This window comes from Cimex lectularius, unplaced genomic scaffold (assembly GCF_000648675.2).
Source record: "Cimex lectularius strain Harlan isolate CLEC.00 unplaced genomic scaffold, Clec_2.1 scaffold119, whole genome shotgun sequence".
NCBI lineage: Eukaryota > Metazoa > Arthropoda > Insecta > Hemiptera > Cimicidae > Cimex > Cimex lectularius.
The window spans coordinates 455,815-481,085 of record NW_019392789.1 but is presented as its reverse complement, the minus strand read 5'-3'; the positions used below and the strand labels follow the sequence as shown (position 1 = coordinate 481,085).

At 36.0% G+C, this 25,271-nt stretch overlaps 1 protein-coding gene across 12 annotated transcripts in view; it reads left to right on the top strand.

Moving 5' to 3' along the window:
* Positions 1-25,271, top strand: part of LOC106664199 (bromodomain adjacent to zinc finger domain protein 2B-like) — a 223,267-nt gene that overhangs the window by 148,095 nt on the left and 49,901 nt on the right. For all 12 annotated transcript variants that reach the window (XM_014389663.2, XM_014389664.2, XM_014389667.2 and 9 more), the window contains exons 2-4: positions 1,152-1,256; positions 16,023-16,073; positions 23,781-23,927. In XM_014389663.2, the coding sequence (XP_014245149.1) occupies positions 1,166-1,256; positions 16,023-16,073; positions 23,781-23,927 (289 nt within the window). In that variant the 5' untranslated portion in view covers positions 1,152-1,165. The remainder of the gene's footprint in view (positions 1-1,151; positions 1,257-16,022; positions 16,074-23,780; positions 23,928-25,271) is intronic.

The following is a 25,271-nucleotide window of genomic DNA, read 5'->3' as shown; positions in this document are numbered from 1 at the left end:
ATCCATTATATTTAGTGGTCTATTGACCAAATTACTTCTTTCAATTAATTAATCTTTTTAAGTAAGGTTTTGGTTGAAAAGAAAAAGCTAGTGCCTCGAGCGGGATTCGAACCCACGACCTTCGGCTAAATACGCCGCTGCTCTACCACTTGAGCTATCGTGTGACTTCGATCCAACGATCCGTGGGTTCGAATCCCGCTCGTGGCACTAGCTTTTTCATTTCAATCAAAACCTTACATACAAAGATTAATTAATTGAAAGAAGTAATTTGGCCAATAGACCACTAAATATAATGGATTTAATAAGTAAAACAAAGTATAACTTCACTAACAGCTCCCTGTGGCAACTTCATATGTCGCCGAGAATCGAATCTTGATTACACGACATAAAAATGGCAAAAAGGAGGGAAAATACGAAAGGTAGGTTGAGATGGGGAGTTGGTGTCCGACTGGATCACGATAGCTCAAGTGGTAGAGCGTGGTGCCGAACGTGGTGGGTTCGAATCCCGCTCGTGGCACTAGCTTTTTCATTTCAACCAAAACCTTGCCTAAAAAGATTAATTAATTGACTTAAAATTAAATTTGTTTTTGACTTAATCATAACATGCCCATTTTAGATCACTGTACTTCAATGATTATATTTGTGTTGAGCTGGGTTTCGTGATTGTGTTGTCTTTTGATAAATTCCCTTTTTAATTTTTCTTTGTGTGTTTGAAATATAGATCTTGTAAGAAAATATATTTCTCCTTTATTTATAAACCTAAGGGCTCTCTTACAAATAAATTTTTTAGTTTGGATGTTGGTTTTTATTGGTACGTACAGATATTTTCATGCTTTTGAACATGAACGATTGTATAAAAATATAGTTTAATAGTTGTTTATACAAAATATGGGAAAAATTCTTTTCTTTAAATAATAAAAAAATGGTTTCTAAACAGAAAACTCAAATAATTTCCCTTCTTCCTTGATGTTTGCATCCTGTTTCATTGTATTAGGAAAGACTTTACATTCTAACCCAATGCGCATGAATTTGTACAAATTCCCGGGTCGAGGCAAAGGCTCCTCCTTTTCTATCTTCAGATAAGGATTTATTGCCTCCCTCCTCGATAAAAAGAAGTGCGCCAGCTTTTCATGCTGTCCTTTCGGTTCCAGGTGGCGGGTGTGATATGGAGAAGGAGAATGCCTCGGCTCCTGCAGAGAGAGACAAAGACCGACCAGCACCCAACCTACTCGACGCAGCTTCGTTATTCGGTGGAGGTAAGTTAAATTAAGATGTGTATATTTCACCGTCTAGAAATGCTTAAAAATATACAGTATATTTTTTGGTGTAATCACCCAACAGAATAAATAAGCCAGATATATGAAGAAATACACTCAATATCCACGATAAATTAAACTGTACAACGTAGCTGAAGTCCAAATTGCACTCATATTATTGCAAAGCAGGGGGAGCCTGCAGGACTTAAAACTTTCCAACATACCACAAAACTGGATATTAAATTTTTTTGGATGCTGCAATATATGCATTATATTATTATTTCCTGCCTCCAATTCTTGGTCTTGAAAATCCATTTACTTATTTCCCGCATTTACTTTTATTTTTAAAACCTAAATACATATTGCGAAAACCATTTTGAAGGGGATTTCTCTCTCTCTCTCTCTCTCTCTCTCTCTCTCTCTCCTCTCTCTCTCTCTCTCTCTCTCTTCTCTCTCCTCTCCTCTCCTCTCTTTTCTCTCCTCTCCTCTCTCTCCTCTCTTTTCTCTCCTCTCTCTCCTCTCTCTCTCTCTCCTCTCTTCTCTCTCCTCTCCTCTCCTCTCTTTTCTCTCCTCTCCTCTCTCTCCTCTCTCTCTCTCTCTCTCTCTCTCTCTCTCTCTCTTCTCTCTTCTCTCTTCTCTCTTCTCTCTTCTCTGTCTCTATTTCTCTATCTTTGTATATCTATCTATCCATCTATCTATCTTTTTGCATGATTTACATATTCAAAAAGGCGTACTTGTTGCTCTCATTGAGCGTCCACTTTGAAAGAATGTAACCTTTTTCATCACAGTATTATTATTTTTTTTAATGATGAAAATTTGTTATTGGACTTTTCTCCTGAAGGATGCTACCCTAGGGTCTGTCTACACCTCAGGAGAGTTTTCTACCGTTAGCCGGTTGGGTCGCTCGTATACCCCTTAATCTTGATGCCCAGGAGGTCGTCGCCTCCCAACCAACGGTGTTAGGCTCCAACGGAGAATTTCGACTGTCATTTCAGCCCACAACTTATGCAAAATATATTCTAGCATAAAACTAACTACTTCTAAGTCGCACAAATAAATACATTCACATCTATACATTGCACGCAGTCTGTTTAGTCGGTGGAGTACCCCATACGACGTACACACAATATTAATAATCTAATCTAAATTATCGTCGACGGATTATTTTTATAAATATTCTGCCATCGACCTAAACACACATTTTGCGTTGGAGGGGGATTGTGACGCTATATTTCATCATCTGCCCTTCACCACTCACACTAATAAATACACACACTAAAAAACCATAACCGCATAACACAAACAACAAATTGCTATTACATTCGTGAATATAACCTCTTCATTAATATGTTCCCGAAACAGTGCCAACCATCGTAAATCAGCACATCAGAATCCTGGCATCCCGACGAATTCCTTCGAACCCTCCTCGCCAACTGAACAGACGATGGCGCGGGATCTCCTAAGAAGTGATGGTGGTGATAGTGAAAGTGATAATGACACAAATATTGTGTGACACAAGAGAAGATCACGTTTTTTATCATTGAAGTAATACCAATGCGTATTTTCTCCACTCTTGGTTTTAATTTTGTATATATTTCATTTTTCTACATGTACCTATTTGACGGTATTTGAAATGTAGGACAGTAGAATTAAAGATACTTTGTAGCATATTAAAATTTGTTACTGTTTTAATTGGACTATAAATCTTAACATCATCAAAGGGGGAGCAAGTAATTCGAATAAAAGTGGGGCCAAGTGTCAACCTTGAGGAATACCTGAAGTTACCATGGTTGTGAACGTGTGGAAATTCCACACTACTACTTGACTACGACCCGTGATAAGCTAAGTCTATTTATTAGCATGCTGTGATTAAATTTGCTGAATTAAAAATATAAATACTATATTAAGCTAAAGAAAACAGGGCCAAAAAGGCACTATTTCGTTTTTTAAATGAATAAAATTTATTGGCTATTAACTTTTTGGACGAGGGTATTTCAACTACGAGGTTATATGAGCCCTCGGAATGCCGGAACTTTTGAAAAAAGCCCATTTGTAAGTATGTCGGGTTCGAATGTAGAGCCGCTCGATTCGAACCTGGTTCCTTTACAGTACAGTGATGACCGCGTGTCAACGCCTAAACCGTTGCGGCCACCCACGCACCTTATTTACTTTTGCTTAAACTGACAAAAAATGCAGTTTTTGAGCATTTCATAGTACATAGTTTACAATTTATCACTGACTAAATCACGCTAATTTCAATGCGACGTAAATTGACTCCTTATCAACATTGCAATAATGAACATTTTTTCATTATTTTATTGGTAAACTATTTATCCTTTTCATATATAAACTAAATTCATGCCATTTTATAGGGAGATTATATTTGAGCAACTACGCAATAAAACCCTGGTTGTCGAAAGCTAGGAAAGTTGTCGCAGTTTTGTATTGTTTTTTCCCATGTAAATCCAATCTGACCAGAAACTTGATCTCTAAATTACATTCTACCCTTGGTCGATCAATGTTGCCTACATAAAACATAAGGACAGCCGCCCTATAGAGGCCCTAAAGGACCAAGAGTATGTCTGAAAAAAAAATTTTGTTTTGTTCTATTGCTTGTATCGATGGTTCTGTATTGTTTTTTCTAGAAATAAATATGGCATAAATAGAGCTTTAGTGAAGTATACTTCATTTTAAACTTACTAAATTCTTATAACTATTAGGAAACAATAAAGTTGAGTAAAGGCATTTGAAATCAAGTTATTTCCTTTGCTTTTTGATGTCTGCTTTCCAATTTAATTTTTAATCTATTCTCATACTTAAATGTTTTATTGATTTCTGAGAAGGAACTATTGTACTTTATATTGAAGACGATTGGTTTGTCCACTAATTTTCTAAATGTGAAATTTTGACCTTCCAAATATCTGTCCGTTCATGGAATCTGTTGGAATGCCATGTACAGTCGGTTTGTGTATACATGGGTACGTTTTTGGACGAGGACAGCAAAAACAGAACGGCGCCTAGGATGCTACCTTGTGGTATGCCAGCCTTGATTTCAAAACTCAAGAGTATTCGCCTTGTTGTTTAACTTGGTCATATAACAGTCTTTCGGAAAGGTATGAGGTCAAAATTGTTTGTTATACTGTTAATTTTAAATAATTTTTGTTAAAAAGCGGTCTCTTTTATGAATTATAATGTCAAGAAGGCACAACTTAATTTTGTTTAAATGAATTAATTATTTAGAAAAACTATTTTGTCTTGAACATCTCAGAAGAATAAAAATAAGACAGGTTCTTTTTATCAAGTCTAAATAATTGATTTTTCTGGTTAAATTTCTTATTTTTAGAGTTTTTAGAAATAAAGAAAATTTTGATATTTTGTTGAGCTCAATTCTCCTACTGTAGGAGTTATGTTGTAGATTACAGTCTATATATGGTAAAAGTAAGTATGTTTGCGCTGGTTCGGATGAAACTTTATGTTTGCCAGTCTCTCCATAGTTTGAGCATAATTGGCCCATAACTGGTTTCCTCCGCCCTTCATATTGGCTTTGAGAGTTTCGAACAGGAATGTCGGGACGTCTGAGATGGTCCGACAAGCGTATCGAAATCGTGTTGGCATCATTCCAGATGATCCGCCTGAATAAGGAGGACTTGGGATGAGGACGGACGGCGGACTCTCTCAATCGGATAAACATTCCGAGGGCTTCAAGCACAACTGCGCATAACATAAATTTATCGAGCTTTTCCCCCCGGCCGGCCTATATTTTCGGCTAGGTGCCGGCCCCGCTCTTCGGCCTCCATCGTTCATGGATTTCCTGGGACGTTCTCCAATCGATTAATTGCCAATTCAATGGCCATATCGATCGGAAACCACTTGAAACCATTTCCTGCACGTCTTCGTCGGACAAAAAGCTACGTTGACAGGTCGAACATAAATTTTATAATGACCAATCTTTCAATTCTAATAAAAGACATCAAAATATTAACAAATACTTGTATAAGATACTGAAATCCTCCATTTTACAAATAACTTATTCATAAAAAAATGATAACTAAATGGCTTTTTGTACTAATTATTTAAAGTGTCTACAGATGAAATGTTAAGTAAATGATTAAGATGATTACTCTAACATTCTCCAGAATAAAATACATCTGTTGATTAAGTGATAATAAAAACAAAGAATTTGCTGATTTTATTGACTATTTAAATCTAATTTTACGCTGAAATATTAAGGCGAATTATTTGTTTTATATTTTATACCCTCTTAAAACACGATGTGATAAAAAAAATCATCATGATAAAATGATAGTATAGTGATTTGTGTATTTATTTATTTAAAAAAAAAAATTTATGAGTACACAATGATGTAACTATTTGAAAATCATTAACCGACCTATCTGAGATATTTACTGATTAACCGAGTAATATTAAATAAGTTGTAGTTTAGTTTCGAACTTTCTCGTACACCTCTCGTTGCTGTTTTGCCTGCCAGAATGCGTTTCGGCACCTTCGGAGGTGGGTTTATGTAAGGATTACAATAAGGACTTAGTTTGGTAGTCTTGCCTCATTCTGCCTAGCCTGACCTGGCTACCTGACTAGCCACTGATGCTTTTTCGACTTGGTCTGCCTTGGTTTACTAGTTTGGAATGGCAGATGGGTTTCGTGATCTTTTGGTAGTTTATGTAAGGACTAAAATGAGGATGTAGTTGGGCAAGCTTGCCTCAACCTGCTTATAGATCTGACCCAGGAATCATGGATTTTCGACTATTTGGTCTGTCATGGTCCGTTAGTTTGGAATGGCAGATCAGTTTCGTCATTTCGCCATCTTCTGTGGTTTCGGGCAAAGATTAAAATGAGGACGTAGTTGGGTAAGCTTACCTCAACCTGGTTATATATCTACCCCGGGAATCATGGCTTTTGGACTGTTGGATGGCCATCCGTAGTAAGGATTGGTTCGCAAGTTTCATGTGTCATATGAGTTTTGGCTTTTAGCCATCTTCTGTGGGTTCGTGTAACTATTAAAATAAGATTGTAGTTTAGATTTCTTGCCTCACCAATAACTGATGGCTTCTTTTTGGCAAGAGGTCATTTTGGTATACCTTGGTTCGCTAGTTTGATCGGGCAGATGAGTTTCGTCACTTCACCATCTTCTTTGGGTTCGTGTAAGGTTTTTAAGCCTTACTCTGTTTTTTATCCGTACAAGGTGATATTTTTTAGACTATTTGGAGGTCAGTCTGGCCTTCCCAGTCTCGTTGGTTTGGTCTGTCATAAATGTCTCAGCATGTCGCTATCTTCAGAGGTGGTTTCTTGCAAGGACACTGATTATTTGCATTAACTTGCTTATAGTTCTGACCAACAACTGAAGATGGGGATTTTGAAACGCACTGACAGGCCAAAATAGCGAAGAAAAGCCGACCAGGATGCTATTGATAGCTTGGTAGGTAACTGAAAGTGGTAGTTTTAGATGGGTTTGTTACAAGCCTTGTTTGATACTCCTGCCTCACCCTCCTGATATACCTAACCATCTACTGACGTTTTTTTGACTATTTGACCTGCCTTGGTTCGCTAGTTTGGGATGTTAGATGTTTCGTCATTTCGATATTTTCTGTGGATTAAAATCAGGTCTTAATTGGGTACGCTTGCCTCTGCCCCCTGCTTATAATCTTGACAAGCCACTGAAGATGCTGAAATTTCGAAACATTATTGATAAACCAAAACAGGTGTGAAAGAGAGACCAGGATTATATTTTCATACGAAGAACCATGAATATGGTTTGTGTAAAGATTGAAAATAGGGACATATATGGGTTGGAGCTTTTAGGCTATTTAGAGGTTATCCTCGTCTTCCTTGGCTCGCAGTTTGTCTGTCTGTCATATGAGATTCGGCATTTAGCCATCTGCGGTCGGGGCTTGTACAACATTATGGTTAGGAAGTCTTGCCTTGCCTGATCAGTCAGTTTTCATTCTGCTTTTTCTTAATTTGTGGTGTTATCAGCCTCACTCTGCTTATACCCCTGACAAACCACCAACTACTGGTTCATCGCTCCACAAACTTAAATTAAGAATCTCTCAATAAATTAGTTGACTATTCATTCATATTAGATAAATTATAGAAAACATTAGTTTCGAAACTATTGGTCCACCTGATACTGAACTCCTCATAATGTCTTTAAAAAAAAAATAAAATGTTTTGTTTCAATCAATATTTGCATATGATGTCAAAGATTGTTGAAAACAGCCAGTGAATATTCTAAGATTTATTGTTGTCTGCGAAAAACCAACCAGTGACGATGGACCTGACAAAACTTCAGGTTCTCAAGGTTCATCGTCTCACAAAATATTAGTTGAAAAGTTTGTTCAAGTAATAGTAGAAAAGTTTTAGTCATTAGGTCGGAATGTAATGTTGATAATACAAGCTTCTTGTATCTGTCTCATTTACTCATTAACCACCTACTTAGAATACGTTCATTGGGTTATAAAAAAGGTAATCATAACAGATTCTTAGTTGAAACACAAAGTTTAAATGAAAAGTTAAAACTTGTTCTACTTCTCTTACTTAAAACTAAAAGCAAAAGTGATGATCATGCGCTTACATTTGGTGCGCAAGTTAAATAAATCAACTACATAAAATAACAGATCCAAACGTCAATACAAAAAACTTTTAAATTATTTAAAAATAATAATTTAAAATGAAAATATCTTCATTATTAACAGTGCTTTGGAGACTCAATGACCTGAAAATTATAATATAAACAATGTATTAATTTCGAAATTTTCCGATAACTGGGCCCACAATCTAATTTTGTGATATTAATAAATTAATCGCTTAAATGGACCGGGTTACTATTTTAAAAATAGCACGCGCCAAACAGCAAATACCTTTTTTTACATCGCTGTTATGAATGGAGGTGTCGCAAAAGCTAAGAACAGATGTGCCAAAAAACATTCCCTTTTATTACACGTTCTTTTAAATCAAATTTTTAGAAATTAGCTCCGACAAACGATTAGTTATACTTTGGTATATTTGGCTTTGGTGGTCGAGTGGTTTAGGCCTCATACCTGCCACACTAGCGTTTGTGAGTTCGAATCCCGGCGTAGCCCATGGAATTTTAATTGGCAAAAGTATGTAATAGGTAAGTGGTTTGTTGGACCAATTTTCCGCGATACCCATCGGGTAGTTGGACGTTAAGCCCTCCTTTATGAAAGGAATTATTTTACTTTTTTATATTTGTCCTTTTCAATTTGTCGTTCATGAACTTATTATATGTTTAATCTTCATTGTTTTTAAGAGGGCATTTTGCTATACAAACTTATTCATTATAAACCTCAACGCTTCCTACCCACTCCTTATTACTATATCCTAACCGACCGCTGCTTTAGAGTGAGGTGCGTCAACGACTTCTCAGAACAGATACAAGCCGGCGTCCCACAAGGGAGTATTCTTGGTCCCATTTTTTTTATATTTATTCTGCTGACCTACCTACACACTAATACCATCCTCACTACCTACGCGGACGATACCGCAATTTCCTCTAACTCGAATCCTATCCAAGCCTAAAATCCAAAAACACCTTGAGCTTATCGGAGACTGGTGAAGAAAAATGCACTTAGTGCACGTTGGCTTAAAAAAAATAAATAAAATAAAATAAAAGTGTTCACTGTATATCAGCAACAAAGCGAGATAGACTTCCAGCGGGAGGCACAAGCAACTGTGGCTTAGCATCCTGCCTCAAAAGAGGATACATCTTAAAATGGAACCTTAATAAGTCCAAAACCTGATGGATCAATCGAACAGGCATGAGGCTGCGAAGAGATTCATAGAAGGGGCATCCGCAAAACTTACAAAGGAATTATTGGAAGGCAACCGCAACCGAACCAGGATTCTGGTTGGACTCCTGGCAGAGCTCTGCCACTTAAGAAAGCACATGCGGTCAGGAAGAGGTGCAGACCACTGTTGTTTCTGTGAAGGTTTATGTAGGTGCAGGTTCTTGCCAGTACGACAGGAAAAAACACGCAAGGTCCTACACTAAGGAGCCGCTGTCATGGCTATGGAGGTTAATTAACAACCTACAGCTGGCCAGTGAGTTGTAAAAAACAGGGGAGCACAATAGATCTACCCAGATCGAGGTGTTATCTCTATACCTAGGCAGCAGGCCCACACAAGACAAAAGAAACAACAGAAGACTCGAACAACTACGAAGACTTTAAGGACCGAAATCAAACTTGATTTAAAGTTGAAATTAAACTAACCTTACACAGAGACTTTTACTGCGACCACTTTGGACATATGGAGTCGAACTGAGGGGTTTTGCCAAACCATTCAAAATACCGTCTACATCATCTAAATCATCCTAGTCGTACTGCTCGAGCCCTATTCCGAACCGAAAACCGCCACGTTGGCCTCAACACAATCTTGCACCTTAATCCTTCACAATGAGTGTCAGCATTGACTGGTTTCTCATGGCATGTGCCCTCCGGGTGTAGTACTGGCATTGCAGTGTTAGTGCTCTGACCGTGGGAAACAAACGTTTTGTGTTCACATTATGTAAAAATATTTATAGAATAAATATAATTTTAAAAATCTTGATTGTACGTTTTGTTAACAAGACAGTTCAAATTTTATGAGTGCCGTAAATTTGTTTAAATATTGTACTCTGGGTAATCATTACCAGTTTTCTTAATTCTATCGGAGGCTTTAATATAAAGAACGTCTTAAAAAGAGATTCCAGAATAATATAATTATTCGTAAAGATTTTGTGAGGAAAAACTTATTCTAATGTGATCACCTTCCATAACCCTTCTCGGATTTGGAATTTGGGTTTGAAGGGTTACTGAAATCTTTGTGCAAACGGAACATCAGCCCCGGCAGAGAATGGTTTGACGGATTGAGGCCGCTCCTTGTTTAATGGAGGGAGCGTTTAGGCAATTGCAGTGGGATAATTAAGACGGGAAAATTAATGGGCCATATCTAACAAACTTTGTCCGCTGAGGTAATTTCTTAAAAGCAGAGAACTCGTCTCCTTTTTGAAACATGTTCAAATGATAGTGTCCTGCTAGGATTAACTACGAAATACCCTACTGGCAGGTATGTCGTCAATAGGAGAAGAACAGCTACAATAAAAGAACATTAGACCAAGAATGCCACAGATTGGGTGGGTCCCTATTCGAAAGAAACAGGGAAAGACTATGCCAAATATTCTATTGTGCCCTCTAGAGAAGGACAGTACAGAAAAAAGGAGTACTACCTTTACACAAAACTGAGCTTGTTTGGTACCCATATTGCCTATAATTGATAAGTAATAATCAGTATTAGTAATAAGTACGAAAATAAATACATTTTATGCTTTCGAACATTTGTACCAAATATTCAAATATTCAACCAAAAGTAACATTGTTGAATAACGCTCGGAATAAGGAGTGTTCGCAGCGATTGTTTTCCTTGGGTTCGAGGATGATGGATTAGACAAGCTATTGGGTTGTCCGGAAAATAATGCAGGATTTTGGTATTAAACAAAAAAAAAGAAACTAGTTACTTTAAAGCAATGTTCTTTAATCAAAATAATTTCCNATGAGTAATCCTGTAAACGTAAACAGAATATTTTATATAGATTTTTTTTAATGAAAACTTAAAATCCTGCATTATTTTCCGGACAACCCAATATAATCCACCCAACTGTAACCATAACCATCCGTCTTTTTCGGGCTGAAAAGCACGGGGTCGGCACTTCTACATTGGATTTCTATTATTATACAAAACGATCCGAAAATCTCTTGCATCGTGAGGAAGTAGTGATTTTTAAATAGTTTGGGCACTTGTCTTCGGTTTATGCTACTTTTCTTTTTTTAAGTCTTGTTTTTGATTAAAAAAAGTCCTTAGGATCGGAATGGTTCGCATATTTAAATGTTATCCAAATTGTTGGAACAAATTAAACAGTACTACCAATTATAATATAGTGAACTTAACGGACAGCTCTATTGATACCACCTTTCAATGGACAATTTTTGCATTCCCTAGCAAAAAATATAATCGTTTCAAACCCCTCTATAACTACCTCTCCATACCGCTGTCAGTCCACATCACACAGGTCTCTAGAACGGTCATAATCATTAACCAGTGTGGTGGATCAAAACCCTGCAGTCTAAGGACATCATGGTACTAAGTGAAACGCAAAGGCAACAATTGCTAAGTGTCGCTGGAGCCATGTGGGCACGCCAACTGCAGGTTGGGAAGTAATAAGCCTTCCACTTATCGGTTTGGTTTCCACTTAATGGTTTGGCAGAACCCCACAGTTCCACTCCATATGTCCACACTTACATCCACTATTCCTTGTATGAGTAAATACTCATACAAGTAATAGTTGGAACAACTTCTCGTAGGCTTCAACTTTCCAAGGCTGTTGCATGTTAATGGGCTTAGGGAGGGGTTAAAGGTTGACGCCATACTAAGTGTGCTGACTGATGCTACACACCCAAATACAACTTTATAATAGAATTTCAGAAAGGGAAGACTGACCTAAGGACCCCTTAGGCCAATTCTTTCTGGTACACCGACGGCTCAAAATCAAGGAAGCCCAAGCTATAGAACATGGGTCAGAGAGATAAAGAAAATCTTGGTATCCACTTAAGTTAGTCATACTCTCTGACAGCCAGGCAGCACTCAAAGTTTAACCTCATAGGTTGAAGTTAAAAGGTATCTGGAATTGCTTGAAATGGTGGGGGAGAGTAAATAATGTCCTGGCACTCCTGGATTCCCGGGTAGTCAAGAAAACAGGGGTAAGAGCAGGCCGACATATTGCCAAGAGCCTGGCATAGCGATAAAAAAAGTCACATAAAAAATGAATCCAAATCTTGAGGATCAACACCCACACAACGTACGCCAAAATTACCGGATGGGAAAAATTCACTAACCGGACTATGGAACCTGATTAACAGTCTAAAGTTAAATAATGAACTCGAAAACAAGGTAGACACTCCTGGGTAGCCACTTCTTCATTCCTGTTCCCAATCTCATATCTTAGCTATATGGACTTAGTAATGTCTTTAAATATAGTAAACAGCTGTCTTTGATGTATAGCCTATTATGTTCAATGTAGCTGTTTGAGGTACTTGCAGTACATCCGTGTGAACGTATAAACGATAAATTTACTCAACTGGCATAAGAAAAAAGAGGAAGACAACGGGCATTTTGTGTGTTATTGTTAGGGTCTGTAGTTTTTGCTAAGGCGAAGAAACAAACCTCAAGTAGTCTCCTACGCGAAACATCTGCTAGCCAGGCTATGGTACCTGATTAACAGCCTAAAGCCAATCAGTCACAAAGTAGGCTAACAATGTATAGACACCTATTTAGATCGAAGTACAAGAGGACATCTCCCATCGCTTTAGTCTTTGGTGTTTTAATTAATAATTTATATGTAGTTTTGAAATTCATAACTTATTGAAAAATATAATGTTCTATTTATGTGCTGGATTTATGTCAGTATGGGCAGAAGTTTTGTTGTCCTTTCTGTATTGTTAAGAAATGCCGTTCTGCTTCTCCCACTGTTCAACGAGGTCCATCAGGGTCCGTCGAGTTCAGCTGCTTCCGCTTCACGTTATGCAGTTTTGAAGGAAAACGCTCAACGGTTATAATTCGTGACAGTTACGCAAGGGTATGAAAAGTTGTAAGCCTCGTCTTTATTATGTGGTTAGAGGTCGTCTAGATTTTCTTTTTCTCTTGAGAACCTATTTAAAATCCTTGGTTCAATTAATTCTTGAGATTTTTCGCAGAACCATAAAATAATCGTTTTAGGCATATTGTGAAAGTTGAGGCAAATTATGAATGGGAGTTATACAAAAGTGTTTATTGCATTGAAGAAGAAAAGGATAAGAAATAAGGATTATGTTCACAGTACTAACTTTGATAGTCTACGTTTGTTATTGATAGATCAGTTTTGATCAAACCGCTGTCAGCAGACTGCCTGATCACTCAACGCATTTTAAGTGAATTAGAAACTTTAAAAATTGGAAATAATGAGATAAATAATGTATGAAAGATCACCAGGTTAAAAACTATTTCCTTACTTTTTATGACTTTTTATAATTTCTTTTAAATTTGTTTTATTGCTTCGTTGTTCGAACTTTACTGAAATATTATAGATTTGAATGTTTACATGACAAAGGTCGTATAAAATAAGGAAAACCATCAGCCTACCACACGGATTTGCGATCTGATTCGATTTCCGTTAAGCCGGAATAACTTCGGAATGCCTTGCGAAAGAATTTTTTAAAACCGGGTGCGATAATTTTCTAAATGGTGGGTTCGGTGCTTCAACCAATTATGACTTTGCCGAAAGTAAATGTCAACCGAATCGCTGCAGAAAAGTTCTCATCATCCGGTAAGCAGTTACGAAAGGAATTTTTTAGGTTTTAATCTTTGCTGTGTTTATAAGCTTTGACTAAGTTGTCCGAAAGGTCTATTGCGTCTTTTTTTACAATCTAATTGAAACATGATATTTGAGGATACGTATACATATATTAGCAATTATTTACATGGTCGTTTTGAAAGAACCAAAAAGCAATATTATTCTCCTGTTGCACTACATTTCACTAGTTGATTACTATTCCTCAGAAAGGAGGTCGCGGGGCCATTTCCGCCTGACCTTATAGAATTACGGATGGTATCTGCTGAACAGACTTGAAAAGACTATTGCGATAGTTTTCTATAGAAGTTGGTAATTTTGTGGTGTTGAAAGCATTCAGGAACATTGAGCAAATTAATCTAAGGATTTTTAGATCAATAGGAGACAACACATGTTGAGAGGTGTACCGGTTCCCCAGAGTTCTATACCATACTGCAAATCAGTTATAGTTGTATTTTGTATACTGTAAGTTTGTTTTTCATAATTGCCCCATAAGCTTGGAGGGTGGACCGTAGCTTCTGCTTAGTTCTGGTGGTTTTTGTCGCGTAAGCTGAATCCATCTTAAGCTTGAGAATATGAGTTGAACCCAAGATAACGCATGGTCAGATTAGGCGGTAGGAACATTGTTTAAATATATTATAGATCTTATTAGAGGAGAGTTGCTTCTCCTGCTAACATGGATGCCCTTGATTTCATTGATATTAATTTTTCATTGTCTACACCAGTCTGCTATACATCAGGTATGTCTCTGTAGTTTTTTCGAAGCAGTTGAGGGATGCAAGGTAGCTGTCAGGTCATCTGCGGTTAAAAGGATATCCGAAGAAGTTGTGGCATCGGGATCAGAGGATAGTATTGCCGTATCGAGCGCAAAGGATGCAACTAGGTGGTGAGATGAGGTCATCGGGGTAACAGCGATATCCTAAACAGCGTTAGCATCGGGGTCAGAGGATTGTACTACTGTATTAACGGGAAAGGATGCAAGAAGAGCGGTAGGTAAGGTTAGGAGAGGTCAGTACAGTCCGAGCACACTGTTCATTAAGGTAATGTTTGCTGTGTTTATAAACTTAGAGTAGATTGTCGCTAAAGGTCTTTTGTGACTAATCCTGACTAAACTTTCATGCGACTATGTGGCTCATACCTTCATTTCCAACAAAATTATAAATTTACCACCATATTGTCAATAAAAACCATGGTTTTTATTTGCACACATTGTGAATGAAGTTCGAAGCTGACTACAGGCGTCCAATGCACTAGAAACTGTGCCTTAAGGGCTTTGATAAAGATTCGGAATATGCTCTCAACAAATAACAATATTTAATAACATATAACACTGCACAAATTTGCGGTAAAAATACCAAAATGGCAGATTTTGGAGAAGGTTCCTAATAAAATTTACTTTGTAGTTAGAAGGTAATTTGCTCTGAGTTTTCATATGATAAGAGTGTGACTTTGAACTTTGTACAGTTCGATTGGAAGCAAAATAGCTCGTTTTGATAAGTACCTTTCATGCAAACGTCGAGTCATCCCTCTTGGTGACCTAGGTCGAGTCTTGCTTCTCCCTGCTTTTATCCCTGGCGGTATTACACCTACGTCTCCCCTCGTCTTGTCTTGAAAAAAGTCTTTGTGAAAGTAGGTCGCGAGGTTTGTTCCTTGGAATCATAGGCGTGGTCAGAAAATTCAAGTGCGCGAAGATGCGACAATTAACTGGTTTTGATTAACATAAATAAATTCGATTATTCTGAACTTAAGGTGAACAAATTTATCAAGCTTTTGCACTCAGATTGCATCAAGAATATCCAAATGGCTTATATGTAAAAATATTAATAGCGTTAACGAACAGAACGATTATACGATTATCTTCGCCGCATTGATAAATCAGGAGAATTCGCGAACTGGTCATTAAATATTAACACATTTTTGCGTAAATAATAAAAAATATCAAAGCAAATAAGTCAATGTTCAATTAACACTAACCAATACTTACAGTATTCTTGTCTAGGCTCTAAATGGCGATGGACATATGCTAATAATGTTGGCGATAATATTACAGCCTTATTTTTTCTTGCTTTTCTACTGTTTATAACATAAATCAAAACAATCATAGATACAAATACGACGAACATATCTCGAGAAAAAAATCTCGGATATTTTTTATGGGTCGTAAATCATCATGGCAGTAAAACGCAGTTCAAATTTATTATTGGTAATGTCTTTTGATTTTGGTCTGCCTAACTGGGTTGATCTGACAGACGCGTATCTTTCAGACTATTATATATCTTTCAGATTTCGTCACCTTTAGTGTCTTGTAATTTTTAAATTGTTAATTTCATCCTTTACCGTTTTAATAATTTTTATTTTCAATTTTGTTCCAGCTTCTTTCTGGCCTAGGGCTGAAGGTAGCAATGCAGCATCTAACACAAACTGTAAGTCTTTGATATTTTATTAATAGTACTTCTGTTGGTTATTTAATTTTTTATATGGCATTAACAACAAAAGAACATAGTTTTCATTGAAAATTTAACACTTTCCTGTAACGGAGTGATCAGCGTGTCTTTCTTTCGGCTTGTAGACGTCGTGGATTCGATTCCCATGAAATTTCTCATAACAATAGCAAATGAATAGTATGTAGTTTTATTTTGGCATATTATATCAGTTTGATTAAATCCATAAAACATTAATTAACAAAAAGTGCAGAGTGCAATTTTTTAATATATGTTTTTATAAATTTAATACATTTTTCTGTTACAATGTAAAGTGGAATTATTATCAATTATTATCCATTTAAGTTTAGTGGCCTAATTGACCAAATTACTTCTTTCAATTAATTATTCTTTTTATGTAAGATGCTATTACTTTAGTGCTAATAATTATAATAAGTTACCATTAGATACTCCTAACATTTACAACGAATTACTACTAACCTCTGCTTACCAATTATGATTGATTACTCCTAGTCACTTATGCCAATGAAAATAGTTTACTACTAGGAACTACTATTAATTATAAAAGGCTACTAATGCTAATTAGAATAGATTAGTACTAGGCACTATAATCAGTTATAATAGATTACTACTGACCCTTTGGCTAATAACTATGGTTACTATTAGGAACTTCTACTAATTATAAAAGGCTAATACTTGGAACTACTGTTAATTGTAATAGATTACTTTAGGCACTACAACCAGTTATAAGTGACTTCTGAGCACTATTGCCAATTATAATAGATTTGTCAGTATTAGGAACTCCTGCTAATTTTAAATGGCTAGTACTGAGAACTACTGTTAATAATAATAGATTACTGTTAGGCACTACAACCAGTTATAATAAGTGACTTCTGAGCACTATTGCCAATAGATTGGTTAGTATTAGGAACTTCTACCAATTATAAAAGGCCAGTACTGAGAACTACTGTTAATTGTAATAGATTACTTTGGGCATTACAACCAGTTATAATAAGTGACATCTGAGCACTATAGACAATTATAATAGATTTGTCAGTATTAGGAACTTCTATTAATTATAAAAGGCCAGTACTGAGAACTACTGTTAATGATAATAGATTACTGTTAGGCACTACAATCAGTTATAATAAGTGATTTCTCAGCACTACTTGGCAATTGTAATGGATTGGGTACTATTAGGAACTCCTACTAATTATAAAAGGCTAGTACTGAGAACTACTGTTAATAATAATAGATTTCTGATAGGCGCTACAACCAGTTATAATAAGTGACTTCTGGGCTCTAATTATAGTAGATTGGTTACTACAGTACTGCTACTTACAAACGGCTGCTGAGTACTAATGCCAGTTATAATTCAAACATTAAATATTTACTAACAGTGGTTAAGATAACTACATAAGAACAGATACTACTAGGCACTATGATCAGTTGTAATAGATTAGTACTGAGCATTGCTACATTTATATTTAATGAATTTTAATAGGTCAATTACTTGAGCCATTATTCGCTAATCATAATGGTTTACTTTTAGTACTACCGGCAATTATAATAGTTTGGTTATTGCAATCATTTAAAAATTATAATAATATAATTTGGTACGTTCTGGTTACCTATAAATATTAGGGTTTACTAATTTATGACTACCAGGTACTTCTACTGATAAACCGTTTTGTTTAGTTACTAGGCAAAACCATTAAATATAATGGGATACAGCCTTTAACAATCCATTTAACCGTCTTTGTTTAAGAAAAGAGTAGACAAAGCACAATATCAGGCTTTGATTAAATAGCTATGTTAATGAAAGTACTAAATTTTTGTGTGATGAGTGGGCGGAGTTTTTTCGAGTTTGGCTCTTTGCCTAAATAAGAAAACAAGGATGTGTTTGTGACTGAAATCGAGTCAGTGATCCACCGGGCGTGCCGGCTCTCTCAAAAGGATCGAGCCAAATTTGCATTCCAAAGTCTATCTACTTTAATCAATGCTCGCCGACTTAAACGGGAAAATTTTGTTGCCATGTGCAGGCGGGCGTTCACCTGGCGGGAGGACCTCTTTTTCAACCGAATCCCGGCGGTTGTTGTCTTTTTCCCAACGGGGAAAACGTTTTCGGCCGTTTCACAGTTGAAAGAGGTTTAAAACCAAAATAGAATTGGAGTTGAAGCGTCTTTTATGGAAATGGCCGTGTCAGCGGTAAAAGTTTTAATAAGCAATCACTGAAACGCATGTGTAAATGATCAAGGACATTATTCCACTGATCGAAACGTCCACAAATTGTATCGATAATAATAAATATTTTCTTTTAAAAGACACGAGTCGGAGGCCCAGAAATCGATTGGACACGTTGCACAGTTTTATATAATTGTTTTACATGACTATTAATAAATATCATGGATATATATAAAAGATGTAAACGTTCAGATTTTCCGTTAAAAAAAATAGAATTTGTCATGGTAAAATTTATTTTCTATTTACAGAACTAACTAGTCTACTACCATTTTGGGTTAAACGTCACATCACACAATATCGGCCAATACTTTGTGTTCAGAAAATGAAAAGTGCAAGTCGGAAGAATTTTCTTAAGATGGCATAAAAGACGACAAGTCATTGGAGTTTAATCGTAAATAAAGTTAATTTTACATAAGGAGAGATGGTGTAGTCGCCATCTCAATAGTGTAGCTTTTCGTTTCAGAAACTTGGGTTTGTTAGATAGCTTGTTGCTAGGAGCTAGATACACGGTGCTAGAAATTAACCGCATTTCTGTGATTTGTTACCAAAATCCATTTCATTCAGTTTATAACCCGATTTATATAAGTAGAAGAAAATCAATTTTATTCTGGGGCTTTGGGCTTTCTTACATAACAAAAAAGTACAAAATTTGGCATAATGTCAAAATGAATGTGTAAATAAAGATTTAAATGTAATGCATAGCATAAAAATAAATTAAACGTACTAAAATAAACAAGAAGGGCAAAAATTAACAGAAAATTAACCAACTTAGGTGTTGAAATGTAGGTTCTGTTTTCAGTAGTAAAAGTATCGACCACTTTTTCACTTACGAACGCTGAATCGGATAGCCAAGCAGCTATTACAGGATTAACATGTAAAAAAATAACATCAAAATTAGTCAGTGAATGCAACATCCCCAAAACCTGGGGGAACACAACAACCTGAAGATATGTTGGGTAATACACAATGGAATGTTGGGTAACGAAAAGGCAGACACACAAGTCCATAGATAGGCCTTGAACCTGTTCTTTGGATAACGAAAACACACAGAATGTTCCATCACTGAATGGATAAAAAAAAGGCAAAAGTACTCATAATAATATTAATAATATAAGGAGTGATTGATTGGATATCATACCATTTGTAGATTATGCAATGAGGAGGAAGAAACTGCTACCCAGATTATCTTCGAATGTGAGGCAACCGTTCAATGTTGACGACCTGGAATACAAAGAAAACCGAGGGAAAATAATTTCAGCTACGACAGTCAACGACCTAGTACTTCATAGGAGAAAGATCGAATAGAATACACTGAACTGAGGAATTGGGAAAGCACAATAAGCCAAAAAGCTGCAGTCTGTCACACTCATTCTCTGTCTGACTGGCCATATCTCCTCTCTTTATTTCTCTTTCGCCTCGTCCCTGTCTTAATGATTCATTCACTCACCACTTTTATATTTTTACGTAACGTGGCAGTCGATGACCATTCTAATTATACCGCAGTATTTACATTTTACCATAGTGTTTTCGTATGAATAAGCCGAAAATTACAATAAAAAACCATCAAAGTAAATGTAGTTTTACAGCATTATTTGTACATGTTTAACATGAAAAATTGTTTTCCATTTGTTTGACTGTAAACTGGGATCGGATCGAAAAAAACGACAACAATATAATTATTTATATTTTGTACAAAAGGACAAGTTTAAAACTGAAGGAGTCCCCCTCTCGCCTAATTACTTTTACTCATAATTATTGCCTAATTTTGTCGAACCGTGTATTAACCGATCCTGGGGAAGGCAGTTCGGTCTGTGAAGGGGGTGAATTGATTTTTATCGAGGGGAGGATGTAAAGACCTGTAGCTCTCGCTAATGAGCGGCAATTTTGTTAATTAACGATTACCGGCCAATAAAAATTTATTTGCTCAGTATTTTTCATTTAACCCAGATGAAATCAATTTCCATCTGTCCTTGGTTAAAGACAAACAAATACGGATTTAAATCACTGAGTATTCAAGTTAATGTTAGTAAATCCATTATATTTCGTGGTCCGATTGACCAAATAACTTTTTTCAGTTAATTAATCTTTTATGTAAGGTATTGGTTGAAATGAAAATGTTAGTGTCACGAGCGGGTTTCGAACCCACGACCTTCGGCTCAATACGCCCCTGCTCTAACCACTTAAGCTATCGTGACTTCATTAGTTAATGTTAGTGTTCAATCAAGTTAATTATGATTAAAAGTTTTTATTTTCATCTTTATCTCTTACAATTCTACTGCAGACTATATTTCCTTAACCAAGATTAGAAAAAACAAAACAATCCTTGTTTTGAAAGCGTAATTAAAAGTTTTAACTAATAAAATCCAACAAAGTCGCATAGATTTTTTTTTTCAACCGAAAACTAAGTTTTTTGTATTATCTTTATTAGTTGTAACAAAAGAGACCTTCATGGCTCACTGAGCCGTCAGATGCAAAGAAGCAATAACATCAATCCTTGGTCAATACATCGCAAGGGAATTAAAATGTAAGAAAGTACTTTACTTATTCGTTATTAAATTAAATAATGAAATTGTCTATTTAAAAAACAACTGATCACATCATCGCAAGAGTTCAAACAAGAACCGGCCATAAATCAAATTAAGTTTTGAAATGACAACAAATTTACCCAGGACATCATTCGAGCTGTTGGTTCAAAGGTTAATTTAACGCCTGCGTTCTGAGTCAATTAATTACATCGGACCGTTCAAATGTTTACAGATTTACCCGTTGACAAGATTGACAAATTCATTATTAAATAAAGTATATACACGCTGAAATTATTAACAATAAATCTTACCAACAAATAAAAGATCAAAGCTTTTTCTCGACAATTAGAATTGATATGCAGTTTTTTAATCTGGCTAGGCTACTGTACTGAATATACTACTACTGAAATAGGCTACTAATATAAGAGAACAATGATGCTGATCTTTGCATAATTTTTGTAAACCCGACGGCATTAGATCGATAAAACTATCAAAGAGGAATTCACACTCATACAGCTCACTAGGGAACGCATATAACTCAAAATTACACACTTCTCATTTTATATTGTTCCCTCACCCAACTCTCCACAACACAGACACGCTTACATAAGCATTTCCTCTCAAATCACTCTTTGACTCACATGTACTATCACTCACTCAGGAACATACTCATTAACGCTTATATAGTCAATTAATCTCACATGTACATTCACCCTCTTTTACTCACCTATTCACTCGCAATACACAATCATTCATTCATTCTCTTGCTTTGTCACTCAGTAACATACTCATTAATGCTTATATACATAATTAATCTCACATGTACATTTACTCACCTAATCACTCGCAATACACAATCATTCATTCATTCATTCTCTTACTTTCTCATTCAGTAGCATACTCATTAACGCTTATATACTCAATTAATCTCACAAGTACATTCACTCCTCATTTACTCACCTACTCACTCACAATACACAATCATTCATTCATTTTCTTACTTTCTCACTCTTTAACATACTCATTCACGCTTATACACTCACTTAATTAATCTCACATACAATCACTCACTCAATTACTCACCTATTCACTCAGAATAAACAATCGTTCATTCATTCACTCTCATACTTTCTCATTCAATAACATACTCATTACCGCTTATATATTCATATAATTATTCTCACAAATATAATCACTACTCAATTCTCACCTATTCACTCGCAATACATAATCGTTCATTCTCTTGTTTTCTCACTCAGTAACATACTCATTAACGCTTATATACACAATTAATCTCACATGTACATTCACTCCTCATTTACTCACCTATTCACTCACAATATTCAATCATTCATTCATTCATTTTCTTACTTTCTCACTCAGTAACATACAAATTAACGCTTATACACTCACTTAATTAATCTCACATATACAATCATTCTCTCAATTACTCACCTATTCACTCAGAATATACAATCATTCATTCACTCTCATACTTTCCCACTCAATAACATACTCATTAACGCTTATATATTCATTTAATTATTCACACAAATATAATCACTCAATTATTATATACTCAATTAATCTCATATATACAATTACTCACTGAATTACTCACCTATTCATTCACAATATACTTTCATTCATGGTCTTACTTTCTAGCTCAGTAACATACTCATTCACGCTTAAATACTCACTCAGTTAATCTCCCAGTCACTCATTCATTCACATTATGTACACTCACTCGTACATTCTCTTACTTTCTCACCCAGTAACATACTCGTTCACGCTTATATGCTCACTCAGTTAATCTCCCAGTCACTCATTCATTCACATTATATACAGTCACTCACTCGTACATTCTCTTACTTTCTCGCCTAGTAACATACTCATCAAGACTTATATACTTCATTAATTTCAAAGGTACCAATCACTCACTCATACACTTTCTTACTTACTCATTCAGTACCATACTCACTCAATTACACCCACATTCACTCACATATACCACCTCTCATTCATACATTGTCTTACTTTCTTATTCAATAACATTTTCACTCATTCACGTTCATATACTCACTAATTTATTCTTATAATCACACATTCACTCTCAACCTCTCAACGGCAAATAAAATATCAAAGTTTTTCTCGACTGTTAGACTGTTGCATTGTTTATCTGAAATAAAGACGTTGTAACATATTGTCACTCTCTTTTTCATTAATATATATTACTCATTGCAACCTTCACATTCAAATATTCATTTCTCTCACTCACATACTTGCTGAAATAATAACACCGTTTACTCTCACATAATCATTGCTCAATTTCTTTCTATATCATTCACACCTTTACACACACATACTCATTCCTCACTCACTTACAAAAACACATGCCTTCATCACTCACATCATCCTCTTTCTCACTGTCGTACTTACTAACATACTCATTCCCTCTCTTTTTCTTTCTCTTTCTCTCTCTCGCTGTAGCTTTCTTTATCTCCCTCCCTATCTCTCTCTCACCCCTCTCTCTTCCTCCCCTTCACTCCCCCTCTCTCTTTCTCTCTCCCTCTCTTCCTCTCTCTTCTGCTTTCGCTTATACTAACATATTTACAATAAATATTCACACTTAAAATTCATGCACAAGCTTACTTTTAATAAAAAAAAATTGTTCAAATTTTCCCATAATAGCAGTATTTGTCCCCAACGGTTTTATTTGTGACATCAACCTGCAAAATCGAAAATGTGAAGTGTTAGTAATAAATTAGTCATTGATTAGATCAAACAGCTTCTGATGACTGATACTGCTTAGGTTTGCTCAACGGCTACTACAACATTAGGAAATGAGTCAGATCATTAACATACAAAATGTGGTGAAGTCATTTTTTTTCAGGTTTTCTGATTTGTTGTTTTGTTGCAGCTCTGTTCGGCGCGTACACTGGGGCGTACGGTGGACTCCTGGGCCGGCCTGGAACCCCGGCAACCGGTGGCTACGGGGGCGCCAACCCTTACGGCACCCTCAGCGTAGCCGCATCGCAAGCCGCCAACCTGGGCATCAACCCTGCCAGTAAGTTAAATAAAATAACAGCTGCAAATATATAATATCACAAAAGTTGATTTCTACGTAAGGGTATATACAAATTGATTTTTGCTTTCCTTCAATAAGACAACACATGAATGTCAAATTTTGGGATTTATTCTTTGTGATGGTGAATTTGTTGTTTATGATAAGTCTTCAACGCTAAAAAATAGTTAATGACAATCCATTTATGATAGAAAATTAATTCAAAAGTTCGTTCAACACAGTTTCTCCAATGTTTTTACTTAATACATGTTTATTAAATTATTCATCTATACACATTACGTTCAGTTCCTTGGCTTGATTAAGAAAAGAAAGTTGTTTAATTGCCGAGGTTATATCACCGCTACATAATCTAGATTAACATGACGAGTTTAAATTAACTCGCAAATTTGGGCATGTTTTTTAAGAAACACTTCTCATCCTGGTTTTAAACCATCATAAAACCGGTAAATTTTATTCTTATATAAAAACGTCCTCGTAAATGTTGAAGAAAGTTCCATTTACCTTGGTAAGCTGTTGAAATTATTTTAAAATTTGTAGTTTCGTCCGGGATGTAAGCAGGGTGAGGCAAGAAACCAACCCATCGTCGTCCTTTTTTTAATTCCACCAAAAAACTCATTACTGGAGAGGGCAAAATGCTCTAAAGTGCTACTGAAAACCAAAACGAGATAAGGAAGGCCACTATAATCTGCAAATAGTGGAAAATGTATCAGTGGATCTTAAGGGATACAAGGGAAGTGAGGCAAGAAACCAACCCATCGTCGCCCTTTTTTTAATTCCACCAAAAAACTGATTACTGCAGAGGGCAAAATGCTCTAAAGTCCTACTGAAAACCAAAACAACGAGATTAGGAAGGTCACGATAATCTGCAAATAATGGAAAAAGTATCAGTAGATCTTAAGGGATATAAGCAGGGTGAGACAAGAAACCAACCCTTCGTCGCCCTTTTTTTAATTCCATCACAAACTTACCACTGTAGAAGTCTAAAGTGCTACTGAAAACCAAAACAGCGAAATTAGGAAGGCCACGATAATCTCCAAATAGTCTAAAAAGTATCAAACGTTTTAAGGGATATAAGTAAGGTGAGGCAAGAAACTAAAGCGGAGAAACACTTATCCGATCGCGACGCTCCTTGACCCCGACGATGGTTGTACTCATAAAATTTAACTAACAATTTATGACATGGTGTTACTGATTTGTGATACACGCTGTGTGACTGTACGTGGCGTGCGCTTGACGTCGAACAGATGTGCACACCCTACCGAAACGAGACGAGGTGTCGCGTAGCGTTGCATCGGGTGTGTTCCCTGCTTAATCTTTACACAAATT